A 15,374-nucleotide genomic window follows, 5' to 3' on the forward strand; every position below is an offset into this window, starting at 1 on the left:
CCAACGAGCCACCCCTGCACCTCCCAACTACTTTTTCATAGCACTAAAGACAGAACCCAGGTTTTTCACTCATTAGGAAAACACGTTGGGTCCTTTCCCTGGCGGATTCTAGGCAGGGGCTCTGTCCTTGACCACACCCAGACCTCACTGTTGGCTCCTCAGAGTACTTCTGAGACTTATATTCCTTAACAGTTCCTAAAACTTCTGTTACCTCATTACCCGTCCCTATTATTTATACCCTATTCTATCTCCAGAATCTTGGGGCCCAATACCAGGCCCCATGATTCTTGTAGCACTTCTGAGCTCATTAAGAAAAGATGTTCTGTGTGGTGGTGCACACCTTTAGTCCCAGCACTTGAGAGGCAGACATAGGTGGATCTCTGTGAGTTCAAGGCCAGCCTGATCTACAGATTGAGTTCCAGGACAGCCTGGGCTACACAGAGAAACCCTGTCTCAAAAAAACAAAAAAACAAAACAAAACAAAATAAATTCCAGCCAGGAGAGGGTGGTGTATACATTTAATCCCAGCACTCTAGAGGCAGAGACAGATCAGCCTGGTCTATAGAGCAAGTTCCATAGGACCTGGAGAGATGGCTCAGTGGTTAAGAGCAAGTTCCAGGCCAGGCAAGGATACACAGAGAAACCCCATCACAAAAAAAAAAAAAAAAAAAAAAAAAAAAAAAAAAAAAAGGAAAAGAGAAAAAGAAAGAACAAAAAAGATGTTGTTCCTTCTCAGAAAGGATTTTTGGGTTTTTTGGTTTTTGTCCCTCAGAAAATCACCTTTGCCATGTGTGCTTGTCTACACAACAGAAAACCTTGTAACATGTAACCTCACTGTCTGCTGATCACTTCCTCCCAGAACACCTGAGAACTCACCAGGCGTGCCATTGCTGTTAGTGCTGGGCAGGCTTGGGAGAGGCGTTGGACCTGAGACTGTAGGTCCAGTACCTAAGGGTGGCTCCTCTGGTGCAGAAGTGTCCTTGGGCCCAGTGAGTGGGGGGTCATCCAGGGCAGAGATGGCCGAGGAAATGCTTTCCTGTAGGTCTCTGTTCTTTGCCACAGAATCTTCTTCATCAGAGGAGAAAGAGGGCAGCGTCTCCAGGTTGCGCTTCAGCTCTTCATCCAGCCGCTTGCAGGGTGATGGGCAGCCCAGTCCCAGGCCCTCACTCTCTGCAGCCTCTAATGCGCCCCCCAGGCCAAAAGGACCAGAAGACGCAGAGTGTGGCACAGTGGGCGCGGTGGGTGGTGGGGGCTGCAGGCCTCGGGTGGGCACAGAGGCCGGCACGTTCTTAGGGGGGCTTAGCGGAGGTGTCAGGCCGGCTTGATAGAGTGGTGGGTGTCGCTTGCCTGACTTGAGAAAGTCGAGAAAAGAGGCCATGAAGCCTGACTTCATCTCCGGTTGTTTCTCCTCTACCTCCTTGATCTTGGCCTCAATTTTCTCCCGGGTCAGGTTGGAATCCAGGCTATTGTGGTCTACACCTGAGACGGCATCGTTGGAAGGCGCTCCCAGACCCTCACCAGCCTTGGGCACAGACAGCTTGATCTAGACATGGGGATAGCAAAGAATCAAGGTCCAGGGGCCCAAGCGCAAGGCCTCCTCCCTCAGATCCAGGGGTCCATATTTTATCCTTCCAAGTCTCTGAGACCCTGGAGTTCCATAACCCACCTCACTTAGACCAAGTCCAACTCCTTCAACCAGGCTGTGGATCCCTGAATTTCAATCCAATTGACCTTATTTAAATGGTAGGAGGCCCGGTCAACACTTCCTTCCAGTACCCAGGCCTTCCATAAGATCCAGGCACACAGAATATGAATGCCCAGCCCATCCTTCCACGCATAAGACGTTAGAACCTAGGTCCAGCCTGATGATGGTGGTGCACACCTTTAATCCCAGCACTCAGGAGGCAGAATAGGCAGATCTCTGTGAGTTCAAGGCCAGCCTGGTCTACAGAGTGAGTTCCAGGACAGCCAGTGCTACACAGAGAGACCCTGTCTCAAACCCTACCCCAAAAGTTAAAAAAAAAAAAAAAAAAGGGTCCTAAGACACAGTCTTCCTATGAGCATTACATTACAATACCCTATCTCCTGCAGACACCAGAATTCCATCTACGCAACTGTCTAGTGCTTTTTAATGAGGTAGCCACAATTCCAATGCCTAGAGCACCCTGCCACCTTCAATCTCAGGCGGTCCAGCCCAACCCTTCCAAGACCCAGTCCCCCTCACCTTAAGTGGTTTCAGGGGCTCCAACCGAGTACTTCCCATTTCCTCAGCCTTCCTGCCTCTGCCCCTTCCCCGGCCCCGAGGTTTCTTGGCCCCATCAGTGGTTATAGAGGCTGAAGCTGGCCCTGCAATAGCAGGGCCCTCCAGTGGACGAATCCGGGGTCTCCCCCGGGGTCGGGGAGGACCGTCACGCTTTGCCTTGGTGGGCTTGCGGCCTCGGCGCCGAGGGCCATCAGGACCAGGGTTGGGTGGGCAAAAGTCGATATCACCCAGTGGTGAAAGGGCTGGTCGGGAGCGGCAACTAGACACCAGATCAGGCAGGCGTCTTGGATTTAGGCGGATGTCTGCGGGTACATCAGCTTTGTCCTCATCAGCCTCAAACTCATACTCCTGTGCATACAGCTTCTTGGGTGTCTGGAAGGGAGGATCTCGACGCCGGAGCAGGTGGAATGAGGATGTCTTCAGCAGCTTCTTTGGCTTGGTCGAGCAGAAAATGGGTGAGGTGAGGCCACCCTTGGGCTCAGAGACAGGGGGTGGCGGCGGTGGTGGTGGTGGCGGCGGTGGCGCTGACTGGTGAGGCCCACTCTGGATCAGGCCCAGTGGCTCTGCATTGACTGTGGAGGGAAGCTCTGGGGGTTTGTTGGGGTCCAGACCCAGGCCTGGAGTCTCTGGCCCGGCTCCAGATGCCCGGGCTCCACAGTAGGGCCCATAGGGGTCATAAGCAGGAGGACCAGGGGGTGGACCAGCACCAGTCTTGGGGTCTCCATCATCTTCCGTCTGCCCAGCCTTGCCATAGTCATCAGCGGCCCCTCCACCAAACATCTCCTCCATGGTGGGGAAAAAGCTCCGCTCCTCATCTTGAAGCAATGAGTCAGGAAAGCAGATAGATGTGAGGGGTACAAACCGTGGTGCCTTGGTCCCTTGAGGGCTGGGGCTTCGGTAGGCACCTGCGGGATCCTTGCCCTCTGAGTTAGGCGGCCCCACACCAGTGTCCCCAGGCCCTGGTGGCAATGGTTCCAGAGCCCCGAGCAATTCTTGCATGGCTCCAGGAGGCTCCAGGCTCTCCTCTGGTCGTAAACGCGGACTTGGGGCTGTGGGTTCCAGGCCATGACTACGAAGGTGGGCTTCAAGCTGCAGAGGCATAGATGGTGGCGGTGGAGGTGGCGGTGGAGGCGGCTGGGGAGCCCCGTCCCGGGTGGCTGGCTCAAGGAGGTGTACACCAACTTTGGGGGCACTGGGTGAGGGGCTGGGGGCATGGCTGAGCACAGAAGGAAGCAGCTGGGGGGGAGGCGGAGGCAGCACCATGGGAAGGTCAGGACCTCCAGCCTCCAAGAGGAGACCATGCGGTGGGGGCTGGGTTGGCTGGGCCGTGGGTGGTGGTGGAGGTGGGCTCTTCTGCAAGAAGGCTCCCAGCTCCTTGGCACCAGCTCCATAGTGAACAACTGAGGTGGCTAGTCCCTCGGGGGTTTCACCGCCCCGTTCTGGCCCCTTCTTCTTCTCCTTCATCCTCCCCAGGCCCAGCTCCAGCGCAGCCGTGGCACCCTCATCCAGACTGGCACTGGTCCGGATGACACTTTGCAGATGGTACCTCTGGGGATCTTCCTTGGCCAATTCATATGGTGTACCTGGCGGTCCTCCTGCTCCACCACTGCCCCCAAGTCCCTTCGAGGCATCAGCCGGCCCATCCTCGCCCACCAAGCCGTCTGCCCCTGAGGTCCGAGGTGGGCTGGGTGCCTGAAGCAGGTGCTGAATCAGAAATTCTTCATCTTCTGTACGCTCAGTGGTAGCACCACCAGGGCCAGCAAGCAGCTCTGAGCCATCCCCTTTCCCCTTGTAGCCACCTGCTCCAGCTGCATAGCTGCTGGCTCCAGGGGGTGCCAGGAATGGAGCTGAAGCTAAGACAGAACTTAAGTATTTGCCAGGGGCTCCTGGAGAGCCAACACCAGGAGGGCGGCCAGTAGCAGGCGGTGACTGGAGGGGTCGGATGATATGAGATGGGCTAGCCTCTCCACCACCTCCCAAAGAACTGGGTCCCCAGCCACCTCCATGGCCTGAGAGAGCTGGAGAGTGGCCAGTACTGTAGCTGAGGGAGGGGCTGGCTGTGGGGAGTCCCTGTGAATGGGCAGCTGGCCCAGGGTAAGGCTCACCCTGTACTCCATAGAGCTGGCCCTGAAGCTGGTCTGGAGAGTAACTCTGACAGGTAGCTAGGCCAGGAGGTGGGGGACCACTGGGGGGCTGCGGGGGCCCGCCAGAATAGCTAGGGCCTTTGCTTAAGTCCTGTGCCTGACCCCCTCCAAATCCTTGCCCATAGCCCTGGGGTCCCAGAAGCCCTTGGGGCTGACCAGGAGAATACGCCTGGCCCCCAGCCCCTCCAGCCCCAGAGGCCTTTCCTGCAGCGTAAGCTGCTGGTCCACCCAGGCTCTGACATTTGGGTGTGGCAGTAGATCTAGGTGGTGGAGGCCTGGTGGCACCCCCTGTGGCTGGCCCATAACCCCCCTTACTTGTCTTGTAACCAGGGGACTGGATAATAGGGCGGTAGCCACCACCACCCCCAGCCCCACCTCCCCCAGCAGTCTCCGGGCCTGTGGCCCGGCCAGCTGCTCCAGCTGTGGCTCCACTGGGCCCACCCTTGCTAGGTTCTCCAGCACCTGGAGAAGGTTCCCCACCTCCCAGAGGGCTGCAAGCCAAGCTGGCCCGGTGGCCCATGGAGGGATAGCTGCCTCCGCAGCTCAGATAGTGCTGTAGGGAGTGGGTTGGGGGAGGGGGTGGCGGAGGCTGCGCACTGGCTGGCCGCTGGTAATGTTTGATGACCGTGTCCTGTCGGGGCAGGGCTCGCTCAGGTGGCGGACCAGGGGCAGCACCCGAGAAGTTGTAGAGCTGAGGGGAGGACGGTTCGGCAGCGGTGGCAGCAGAAGAAGAAGCCAGCAAATTGAACTGAGTTGGGAGGTGGCGGGGAGGAGGAGGTGGATCTGGGGGGCCAGGACGGTAAGGGGGAGTCTGAGCAGGGCCAAGGCCAGCAGGCCCCAAGACACCACCCCCTGCCAGGCGCTCAAAGCCCAATGAAGAGGGCACTGTGGGTGCCTGCGAGGGTTTCAGATGGAGCACATCGTGGGGAGACAGGAGCCCATTAGCAGGAGGACTGAATGGTGGATCCTGGAGGCTGAGAGATGAGGGCACTGGGAAGGGGCGGCTGCCAAAGGAAGCAGGGTGCTGGTAGGCAGACAGGGCAGAGGAGGACGGGAAGGTGCTGGAGCCCGGGAGGGCACCAGAGATGAAGAGTTCCGTGGGGCCCGGTGTGTGCATGGCTAGGGATGAAGGAGAAGACCACAGGTCAGAGTGGACCATGAGACAGCCCTTCTCCAGCCCTCTGGGGACTAGCACTAGACTTACCTGTTTGCCAGGAAGGGCTTCGGAACTGGGAGAGGAGAGAGGAGGCAGAGGGGCCAGGCTGGGGGCCCCGGGACTCCAGGGCAGAGATGAGGTTCATGACGGAGGCGTCAGGCCCTGCTGAGCCTGCGTGGTGGAGGCCAGTGTCAAAAAGTCCGGAGAGGCCTAGCAAGACACAAGAAGACAGGTCAGCCAGGCCGGGTGGGCCCATGCTGGGGGTCAGAGGGGAAGGGAAAGCCCTAAGCCAAGTGCAGTACAGAGAACCAACGGCTGAAAAGCAGACAAGCAAATGGACACTGCGACTTTCAATTCAGAGGCTGAGGCAGGAGGATCAGACCTTCAAAAATAACCTGAGTAACTTAGTGAGACCCTGTCTCAAAATTGACATAAAGAAAGGGAAGAATGGAGGGAGGGAAGGATGGAGGGAAGAAGGTGTTGCTAAGGGCTACATAAGGTTCTATTCCCAGTAGCCACAAAAAGTCAAGGGGTAGAAAACAAGGAAAGAGTCAACCAGGAGAACCAGGGGTCAAACAGGACTGGTTTAAAAATTGGAAGGGAACCAACCAGGTGTGGGCCACAGTGATGGTGGATGAGGTAGAAAAAAGGGGGCGGGCCAAAGAATTGGAGCCAATGGGGGGGAAAAAAGGGAACCAAGGAGTCAAGAGGATCAGGCAAATTCATGGGGAAAGAAAGGACTGGGATGGGCTGGAAAGAGGAGGAAAAGCCTGGAAGAGAAGGTGGGATTTGGGGGCCCCTGATGGGTAGCAGCCAATAGGAGTGAAAGGGGCGGACCCATAAAGGGCCTGACGATTCCGATATAAAATGAAGCACGGACCAGGAGCCTCAGAGGCAACCAATCAGAGGAAAAGTGGCAAAAAAAAAAAAAAAAGGGCCAGGACCAAGGGCAAGGCCAATTAGCAGGGGCGGAACTTTCAGCAACCAATCAGGTGTCTTGGAGGGCGGACCGTCCCAGCCCTCCGGGATGGGGGCCCGTACCTGCCGGGTGGTGGTTGGTGGCATAGCTTTGTAGTGGGTGGGGGGCCGCGTAGGCCTGGCGGTGCAAGATGTCGGTTTCTGGGTGCGAGGTCCGGGAGCTGCCGTAGACCAAGCTGAGAGCAAGGGAGAGATGTCAGAATCGCCTCTCAAGCTATCCTCTAAGAAGAGGGCTGGGGGAACCTCCCACTTGAATGGAGTTGTTACTCCAAGGATCCCTGAGAATCCCTGAGCACACCTGGGAATCCAGCTTGCTCCATGGAGGGAGCAAAAAAAGGACCCTATTCTGGAACCCTTGGGAGTCCACTTCTGCAAACACAGACATGCAGGGACACAGGAAGTCAGGGGAAGAGTCTACAATAGCCAAAGTGAAAGGCGAGGTCCTCTCCTGAACCCTCCTCCGACACAACCTAACAGGAACACCATGGACACCCCAGGCCCCACTAGAACAGCACAGACCCTGTATTAGGGAAAGGATCCAGCCAAGCCACAAGCAGGAGGCAGCTTGCGTCCCAAACGGCAAGGGGAGAAGGTGGAGAGGGGACAGGACTCAGGGAAAGTCCCAGGTACAAGTACTGACATGAATTCGTACATCCCCAGGGGGCTGAGGCAGAGCCAGGTGCATGTACATACAGGAGTTTAATTCACAAGTGGGGAAGAAAAGGTCCTGAGTGTCAAGTCCCACTCGAAAAATTTGTACTCGCTGGGGAAACCCAAGTGTTGAGGGGGAGGGGCTGAAGGGCAGGTGAAGAGTGAGGACTCAACACAAATTAAACTGCAAGAGGCAGGTTCGGAGGTGAACATGCCGCTAGCCACGCGTGAAAAGACCCACGCTCACACACGCAAACACAAACGAGGAAAAGATCCTACTCTACCCTTACAAGGGTCCAAATCCGTGGCCCCGGGCCAGAGGGCAAACAGTACACCATCAACCAGGATTCTCAGCTTTCAGGAAGGTGGGGAGCAGAAGGGGGCGTGTCCCTAATCCCAGGACCCCCCAACACACAGAAACCAGATTAAGGGGGCGGGGCCCCCTGCCCACTCTGCGCGCGGAATTTCTTGGAGGGGGGAGGGCCCGAGTGGCCCAGCCTCACGCAGCCCCGGAACAATAGGACCTGCGAGGGGGTGCGCGCCCCCCAGGTCTGCAAGCTAATTCTCCTTTCCTCCCACCTTTGCAGTTGCAGAGCCAGGGGCGCCCAGGGGGAGGGGTCAGCAAACCGGGAATCCAAAAATGGGGGGCAAGTCCAGGCCTTGCATTGCCAATCCTTCCCATCTTTCCAAGGCCTTCCCGGTTCCAATTTGTTTTTGCGCCTTGCCTGCTCCGTTTCTCTTTTGCAAGCCGGAGCTGGCTTTGGCGGAGTTTGCAATTTGCAAACTGGGGCGGCGGCGTTGTTACAAACCCAAAGAAGGCCGCTCCCTTGCAAAAGCAGGAGGGGGAGTTGGCGGTGCACGCGACGCCGGGCGGGCCCCAGGCCCAGGCCCGACAGGAACCCCCCATCTCTCGGCCCGTTTCTCCAGGTCCCCCTCAGCTTCTTACCTAGCTTTCGCTGACCTCTCGTAACTCCATCCCGCCCCGGCGCCGAGCGGGTCCCCGAAGCCGGCGCTGGGGTAGTTCCTGTCCATGAATTGGCCGCGGTGGAAATTGGGGGGAGGGGGAGGGAGGGGGAAAGGAGGGGGCGCGCGCGCGCTCTCCTCCGCCGCCGCTCCCTCCGCTGCTTTTTTTCCTCCCTTTCTCTCTCTCTCTCTTTTTTTCTTTGCGGCCACGAAGGCCGGGAAGGCCCCGGGCGGGGGAGGGAGGGGCAGGGACGGAGGGGCGGGCAAAGGAGGGGTGCAGCCGCTGACCCAAGGAGGGGGGGTTTCCCCCTGGAGGAGGGAAAGGGGGGAGGAGGGACCCCGCTGTCTCCGCCTTTGCCCCGGCGCTCGCAGGAGAGAAGGGGGACGCGCACTCGGGAGGGGGCGTCCCGGACGGCCCCGGAGTGGGTGCCGGCGCTGGGTGCTCGCTCTTTCGCCGCCGCCGCCGCCGCCTCCTCCTCCTCCTCTGCGCTCACGGTGCAGCCATCTTTGCACAAGGCGGCTGGGGAGGGGGGAGGGGAAGGGGGCGGGCGGCGGGTGTCTGGCTGCGCTCCGCTTCCTCCCACAATCCCGTGCAAATGCAAAAAAAAAAAGAGAGAGAGAGAGAGCACTAGCGGAGCCTGGGAGGGGGGAGAGGAGAGAGAGGGAGAGAGAGAGAGAGAGGGAGAGAGAGAGAGAGAGAGAGAGAGAGAGAGAGAGAGAGAGAGAGAGAGAGAGAGAGAGAGAGAGCACACTAGCGGAGCTTGGGGGTGTACAGGGCTCAGCGCCTGTACAGAAACCAAGCTCCACCGCGCGCAGATGCGCCCAGGAACGGGATTCAGTTCGTTTTCATTTTTATTTTTCTCGAATTGTTTCAATTTGTGTGTGTAGGGGGGGTCTTTCTTTTTAAATCTCGTCGTTTTCCAAAGGGCTTTTTTTTTTTTTTTAGGTAGATAGCAGCTCAGCTCAACTCCATTTCCCGGGGTGCAACACAAGCGTGACACCCCTTTTCCAGGATTTAGCAAACGCGCCCTCCACCTTTATGCTGGATTGCGAACCGCCCATGTGCCGGAGCGGGGGAATAAATACACGAAGGCGGGCGTGTGCACGGGCCTGCTTCTCTCCGTGCGCTCTCCGCGACACCGGCCGAGCGACAGTCCAGTCACGTCTTGTCCGAGTTTCAAAGGAGCCTGCCCACTCCGAGGGGGAGAGGCAGGGGCACGGACCATCTATCCGTGCGCGGCGGAAACACGTGTGTCATGGTAGACCTCGGGTCCGACGACCCTGACTCCCCCATGCACACACTGAAGCCGGGGAGTCGAAGAGGCCCAGCGACTTCCGGAATCCGCCGTGCATCGGGGGCACAGTTCGGGGAGCCCGCGCTCTTGAGCAGGTCTTCAGTGAGGCCTTCTGAGGCTAGCAGGGTGGGGGTGGGGGTGGGGAGTGTACAGTGCAGAGTCAAACTAGCCCCCTCCACAAAGACCACACACTGACCCGCCCTTTGTGCGTCAGCCAATCCTGAATCCTGTAGGCACAAGCCCCACCTTCCTGAAAAGCTGCACTCCTGCACGGCTGGCCCACACCCCTACAGACAATTGCGTAGGGCCCGCCCTGCCCTGCAAGCCCCGCCCCTTGTAGACTTCCCAAAGCACCAAGACCTGCCCTTGGGGACACGCCCCTCCCACGCGTTGCCTTCCTGGGCGCTACATCCCCAGACAGAAGCCCCACCCAGTACCTGGAGTAAGGGGGCGGCGGGGCATCATGCACCCCAGAGGCTGCTAGCGCCTGCTCGTAGGTGGGGAGGCCTGGAGGTAAGGGTGGAGACAAGGGCGTCGGGGGACTCAGGGGGGTGATGAGCCCGGCCCTAGAGGCAGAAAGAGTGGTTAGTATAAAACTTACATTGGAGTTGAACTCAGCTTTTAAGATCACTGGATGCTCTTGCTGAGGACCCAGGTTCTAGTCCCAGCACCCACATGGCTCCTCCTAACCATCTGTAACTCCAGTCTCAGGAGATCCGATGCCCTCTGATTGCACCAGGCATACAAGTGGTGTATAATACATGCATGCAAAACACCCATACACATAAAATAAATCTTTACAAATAAAAAGAAACTTACATGACCAACGGGTTACAGACAAAGAGACTGACTGAGGGTGGGAGGGGATAGAGGAAAGTACTTCAAAGGACATGAAAATGAACCTCAAATGTACACTCTCATCCACAGAAACATCAGGTGGACAGACACCAGGAACAGACAAGACAAAATTCAGCAGGTCCACACAGACAGGAACACAACACAGAAACATTTACTTCCAAAGTTTCCCAAATCCACTCTTTTAGGCGTGGTCTCCCAGGCTGGCTTCACAGCTTAACAATCCTGCCTAGCCTCCGAAGCATTGGGATTGCATGTGTGAGCCACTATGCCCAAATCCATTCCTTTAAATCTTATTTTGTAATTAAAATACAGCTATGTATGCGCACACACAAATGATGGTCAGAGGACAACTTGGGGGAGTGTATTTTCTCCTTCTACCATGTGGGTCCTCGGAATAGGACTCAGGTTGGCACGTTTCTGGGCACCCAGGACCCAGAGCATCCTATGTCCCAGCCCTTCATAGGCATCCCACTGCTGATCTACACCTTCACTTCTCTTGTCACATTTTATTTTGACAAAGGTTCTCCTTAAGTCACCCAGGCTAGCTCTGAATTCACACTATAGTGAAGAGGCCTTCAGGATTTTGAGATCCTCCTGCCACTGCCTCTTGGGTGCTGGGATGATACCCAGCTACCACTATCTCACCCTGTGAGACTCTGCTGGTGGGAAAGACACACCCGGACAACTCAGCTCATACAAACACATGCTGTGACCTGTACCCATGGAAAAGACTATGCCCCCTATGCCCCGACAGCTATGGACCACAGGCTACACAGTGACAGTAATGATGTCACTGAAATCTGGTACTCAAAAGACTGAGAGGTATCAACTTCAGAAAGAACTTACTTCAAACTGAACAGATAGGAATGGCCACAGACTTACTTCTCCATATGTCTGTGGCTCCAGACTCTTCAGCACTGCTCTCTTGCCTCAGACTTTAGCCCTTCTCAAATCAAGCCTCCCAATTTCCTCTCAACTCATCTCACATATTCCCTCCTCCTAGAAGACCCCTTACTCTTGCTGACAGGACTCCCGGACTCTGAGGTGGCGCCGTCGTCGGTAATGCAGATACCAAAAGGCTCCCAAGCCAGCCAAAACGATGACCACGATCCCAGAGGTCAGTCCTACTGCCAGGCCTGCGACGTCTACTCGTCCACGCCCTGTGGGGAGAGGGTACCAGCCGTCCAGGGGCTATCACCTTCACCTTCCCCAACATCTCAATTCCTTTCCCTAAGGGCATGTGCTAAGAAGCAAGGCAGATGGCAGGTAGTGGTTGTGCACACCTCTGAACCCAGCACTCAGGAGGCAGGGGTAGGCAGATCTCTGTGAGTTCTGAGGCCATCTTGATCTACAGAATAAGTTCCAGAATAGCCAAGGCTACACAGAGAAACCCTGTCTTGAAAAAAAAAAGCAAGACAGATAAATCTGAGACTCCCTCCCTTCCTGCTCCCGTGGCTTTAGGCAACAAACACTATGGCTTTCTTTCTCAGAGTCTGTTTCCTGCTAAGCAGAATGGGGACATGAGCCCTACCAGGAGCTCATGAAAACTCATTCATTAAGATCTAAGCAGGGAGTGATGGCCCCCCAACATGTCAGCTCAGCTACTTGGGTGTTCAAGACTGAGGGATAGCATGTTGGAAGTCTGACAGTGAATTCAAGGTCAGCCTGGGCAAGTTAGTGAGACACTGTCACAAAACAAATGAAAAGAGAATTGAATCTGGGGTGTAGCACAGTGGTAGGGTAGTTGGGAAGCATACTTAAGGCCCTGGATTCACCCCCACCACTGGAGGGGGGCGGGGAGAAAGATAGTTCACTGCAAACACATTAATGTGTACCTTTTACTTAAACTGAATTATGTTCATGTAGCACAAGAGAAGGCCCATTCCATAGGAAAATGGCAGTATTTACAAGGATAATAATGGATAAATGGATAAATTGGAGGACAGCCTGAAATACGGAGGTGTTGACTTTCATGAACCTGAGCCTAAGTTATAGACCCCTTCAACAAACTAAGGGAGCAAAAGGAGACTTCAGCATCCTTGCTCTCAATTTGATTTTGTTTGCTTTAGGCTCTTTTTATTTTTAAATAATGTTATATTCTTTTTGTCATGCCAGAGAGTGAACACCTAGGGTTTTTGTTTTGCTTGGTTTGGTTTAGTTTTTTCAAGACAGGATTTCTATGTGTAACAGCCCTGGCTGTCCTGGAACTCACTCTGTAGACCAGGTTGGCCTCAAACTCAGAGAGATCTGTCTGCCTCTGCCTCTCGAGTTCTGGGATTAAAGGCGTGCACCACCCCCTGGCTGAACTTTTTTTTTTTTTTTTTTTTTTTAGTTTTTTGAGACAGGGTTTTTCTGTGTAGCTTTGGAGCCTATCCTGGCACTCGCTCTGGAGACCAGGCTGGACTTCTAGCTTTAAAAAAAAAAAAAAGATTTATTTTATTTTATATATATGTGCACCACATCCTTGTCTCATGCCATAACAAGTGAGAAGAGGGTTTTGGATCCCTGGAACTGGAATTGATGGCCAGTATGTAGGCGCTGAAAACTGAACCTAGGTTCTCTGCAAGAACAGCAAGTGTTCTTAACCCCTGCACCATCTCTCCAGCCTCCTGTTGATTTCCTAAATAACCTATTTTATTTGCATTTGTGTGTATGTGTGGGGAAGGTAGGTGTACAGAGGTCACAGGAAGACATTGGACCCTCTGCATCTGCTAGAGTTATCACCAGTAGTGACAGCACCTAACTAGGGTCCTAGGAACCAAACTCCAGTATTCTGCAACAGCAACAAGAACTCTTAAGTGCTGTGCCATCTCTCTAGCCCTTACTGTTGATTACATAGGGATGTGTGTGTGTGGGGGGGTGACCACAGTTCAACCTTGGATGTTTTTCCCCAAAAGTCATACACTTTGTTTTTTTTTTTCATTTAATTATTTATATGTATGTATATGTGTACATATAGAGGTCAGAGGACAACTCCTGTAAGTCAGTTCTCTCATTCTACTATGTGGTATTCAGGGACTGAACTCAGATCATGGGCTTGGTGACAAGCACACTCACCTGCTGAGCAGTCTCACTGGGGTGCCTTGTTTTTTTTTTTGAAAAAGGTTCTCTCATGAAGTAGGGGCTCTGTGACTTAGGCAAGCTGGTTACCCAGGGAGCCCATGAACCCTCCTGTCTCTCCTCTCTCACAGTGGGATTACGGAGGTGCACCAGCATGCCCAGCTTCTTCCTGTAGATTCTAGGAAATCAAACTCAGGTCCTTGGGTTTACATGGCAAGCACTTTACCAACTGGTCCATCTCTCTAGCCCCTGGTTTTGTTTTATTGAGACATGGATTCTCAAGCTGGCCTCAAACTTGATATGTAGCAGAGGCTGGCCTTGTACTCACAATCTGCTTTAACCTCTGGAGTAGCTGGGATTGCAAGGCCAAGGCCTGGACCATCGAATCTGGTTACCACCCATCTCCACCTCCAACCTTGCTTTTAGCTTGCAGTGAGAAGACAGCGCTCCAAAGTCTGGCAGATTTCAGGTGATCCAAGTAGCCACTAGTCCTTGCTAGGATTGTAGAAAAGGAGCAATCTCCCCTAGCAACTGGAGTGGTGAGTACTCCAGTACAGACCAAGGGCCTGTTGCTAAGGGGCATCCACCCCTAGCAACCAGGCCATGAGGGGGTGGGGCAGCTGGTGCCCAGAGGGGGGTCCTCCAGCTAGGCAGGAGGCCCTGGTCCTCCAGCTAGGTACGGTTGCTAGGAAGAAGGCCTCCTTAGCAACCAGGCAGGCTGTGGCTGGCATGGGGCTTTGGGGGAGGGGAAGCCAGCAAGGTAGTGCTTCTGTCTTCCTGTCTGGCCTGGCCAGGGCCCTGTTGCTAAGGAGCAGCCCCCCCTTAGCAACAAGACTCAAGCCAAGATGAGGGCTTCAGAATTCAGAGGAGGGGCTGGTGTAGGCAAACTGGACAGGTGAGATGGCCAGGCTTCAGGCCCTAGCTTTGTTGCTAGGGAACAGCCCCACTAGCAACCAAGATGCTTGTAAAGATCTGGGCTCTGGATCTACAGAAGGTCCCAGGTGAATTTGTCCTTCTGATAGGCCCCATGACAATAACCCTTTCTTCCATCTGCCCACCCACATGCTCCCCTCCTGGGGACTTGGGTCCTCCTATAAATGTGAATGCAGTTGTGTTGGATTTCTCAAACAAGGGTCATAAGGAAACAGGAGGGGACGCCTTGTCAGTCATCTCTGGGCAGCATGGGATTTGAGAGAAGGTGGTCCCTGTATGTGTAGAGGGACTTTGGATTGAATTCCAGGGCTAAGGGCTGCTTCCCCAACATGGAGCAAGAGGGCTGAGTACCACTCACCTCCTTTGCCATTGTAGGCATAGCTTTCCCAGAAGCGTTCCTAGAAGGATTGGAGGGGAAGAGAAGGGAAAAGACGCAACTAAACATGTAACCACACACACACACACACAATCAGTCCACCCTGATGTCTGAAACCCCAGGGAGGTAAGAGGGAGGTGAAAGCTGGATGCCAGCTCTCCTTAACACCTGGAGAAGGCAGAGGGCCCTCACTGTCCTCACCGTCAATGTGTTGTCCTCAAAGTACTCCCGGGCCTCCTCCCAGGAGCACCTCTCCTCCTGACACTCCCGTTCCAGGTTCCCAGGAGTCAGCAACTCCAGGTCCCAATGGTTAGCCCGTGGAATCCGCCTGTGGCCAACTAGGAAACTCTGGGCCTTCGGGGGATCCAGGAAGATATCAAGAACTAAGGACATCGGGGTCAAAACAGAGAATCCTTAGAAGTGAGGACAAAGAAGATAAAGAGCTGTGGGTTTCTGAGGGTGTGAGGAGGAGGGCCAGGGGTCTGGACCACTGGGAATGAGGGAGGAAAACTGGAGTATGAAAATCTATTTCTAAGCCAGGCGTTGGTGGCGCATGCCTTTAATCCAGCACTCGGGAGGCAGAGGCAGGTGGATCTCTGTGAGTTCGAGGCCAGCCTGGTCTCCAGAGTGAGTACCAGGACAGGCTCCAAAGCCACAGAGAAACCCTGTCTCGAAAAAAAAAAAAAAAAAAAAAAAA

General features: G+C 54.9%; 3 protein-coding genes across 6 annotated transcripts in view; 1 reads left to right on the forward strand and 2 right to left on the reverse strand.

Annotated features, from left to right (window-relative positions):
* The window catches only part of Prr12 (proline rich 12), a 26,534-nt gene extending 18,101 nt beyond the window's left edge, over positions 1-8,433 (reverse strand). Inside the window, exons 1-5 of the mRNA XM_027420700.2 lie at positions 8,139-8,433; positions 6,605-6,717; positions 5,612-5,773; positions 2,225-5,526; positions 873-1,543 (exon numbers count right to left, since the gene is read on the reverse strand). Coding sequence (XP_027276501.1) covers positions 873-1,543; positions 2,225-5,526; positions 5,612-5,773; positions 6,605-6,717; positions 8,139-8,224 — 4,334 coding nt within the window. The 5' untranslated portion in view covers positions 8,225-8,433. The remainder of the gene's footprint in view (positions 1-872; positions 1,544-2,224; positions 5,527-5,611; positions 5,774-6,604; positions 6,718-8,138) is intronic.
* On the forward strand, positions 8,223-9,476 carry LOC118239116 (translation initiation factor IF-2-like). The gene is made up of 3 exons (XM_035447109.1): positions 8,223-8,277; positions 8,370-8,650; positions 9,102-9,476. The coding sequence occupies exons 1-3, from the start codon at positions 8,223-8,225 to the stop codon at positions 9,438-9,440; spliced, it is 675 nt and encodes a 224-aa protein (XP_035303000.1). The 3' UTR covers positions 9,441-9,476.
* Positions 9,077-15,374, reverse strand: part of Prrg2 (proline rich and Gla domain 2) — an 8,087-nt gene continuing 1,789 nt past the window's right edge. For all 4 annotated transcript variants that reach the window (XM_027420698.2, XM_027420696.2, XM_027420695.2 and 1 more), the window contains 5 exons: positions 14,879-15,060; positions 14,660-14,699; positions 11,324-11,468; positions 9,888-10,016; positions 9,077-9,568 (listed from right to left, as the gene is read on the reverse strand). In XM_027420698.2, coding sequence (XP_027276499.1) covers positions 9,550-9,568; positions 9,888-10,016; positions 11,324-11,468; positions 14,660-14,699; positions 14,879-15,060 — 515 coding nt within the window. In that variant the 3' untranslated portion in view covers positions 9,077-9,549. The remainder of the gene's footprint in view (positions 9,569-9,887; positions 10,017-11,323; positions 11,469-14,659; positions 14,700-14,878; positions 15,061-15,374) is intronic.

The sequence above is a fragment of the Cricetulus griseus genome, chromosome 6 (genome assembly GCF_003668045.3).
Source record: "Cricetulus griseus strain 17A/GY chromosome 6, alternate assembly CriGri-PICRH-1.0, whole genome shotgun sequence".
In the NCBI taxonomy this organism is placed as follows: Eukaryota; Metazoa; Chordata; class Mammalia; order Rodentia; family Cricetidae; genus Cricetulus; species Cricetulus griseus.

Excerpts from the sequence above, each read along its gene's own strand:
- LOC118239116 (XM_035447109.1), top strand. The coding sequence starts at position 8,223 with ATGAATTGGCCGCGGTGGAAATTGGGGGGAGGGGGAGGGAGGGGGAAA. Across the intron at positions 8,278-8,369 it reads AGGGAGGGGGAAAGGAGGGG|GCCGGGAAGGCCCCGGGCGG; the intron begins GCGCGCGCGCGC and ends GCGGCCACGAAG. Across the intron at positions 8,651-9,101 it reads CCTCCTCCTCTGCGCTCACG|GTAGATAGCAGCTCAGCTCA; the intron begins GTGCAGCCATCT and ends TTTTTTTTTTAG.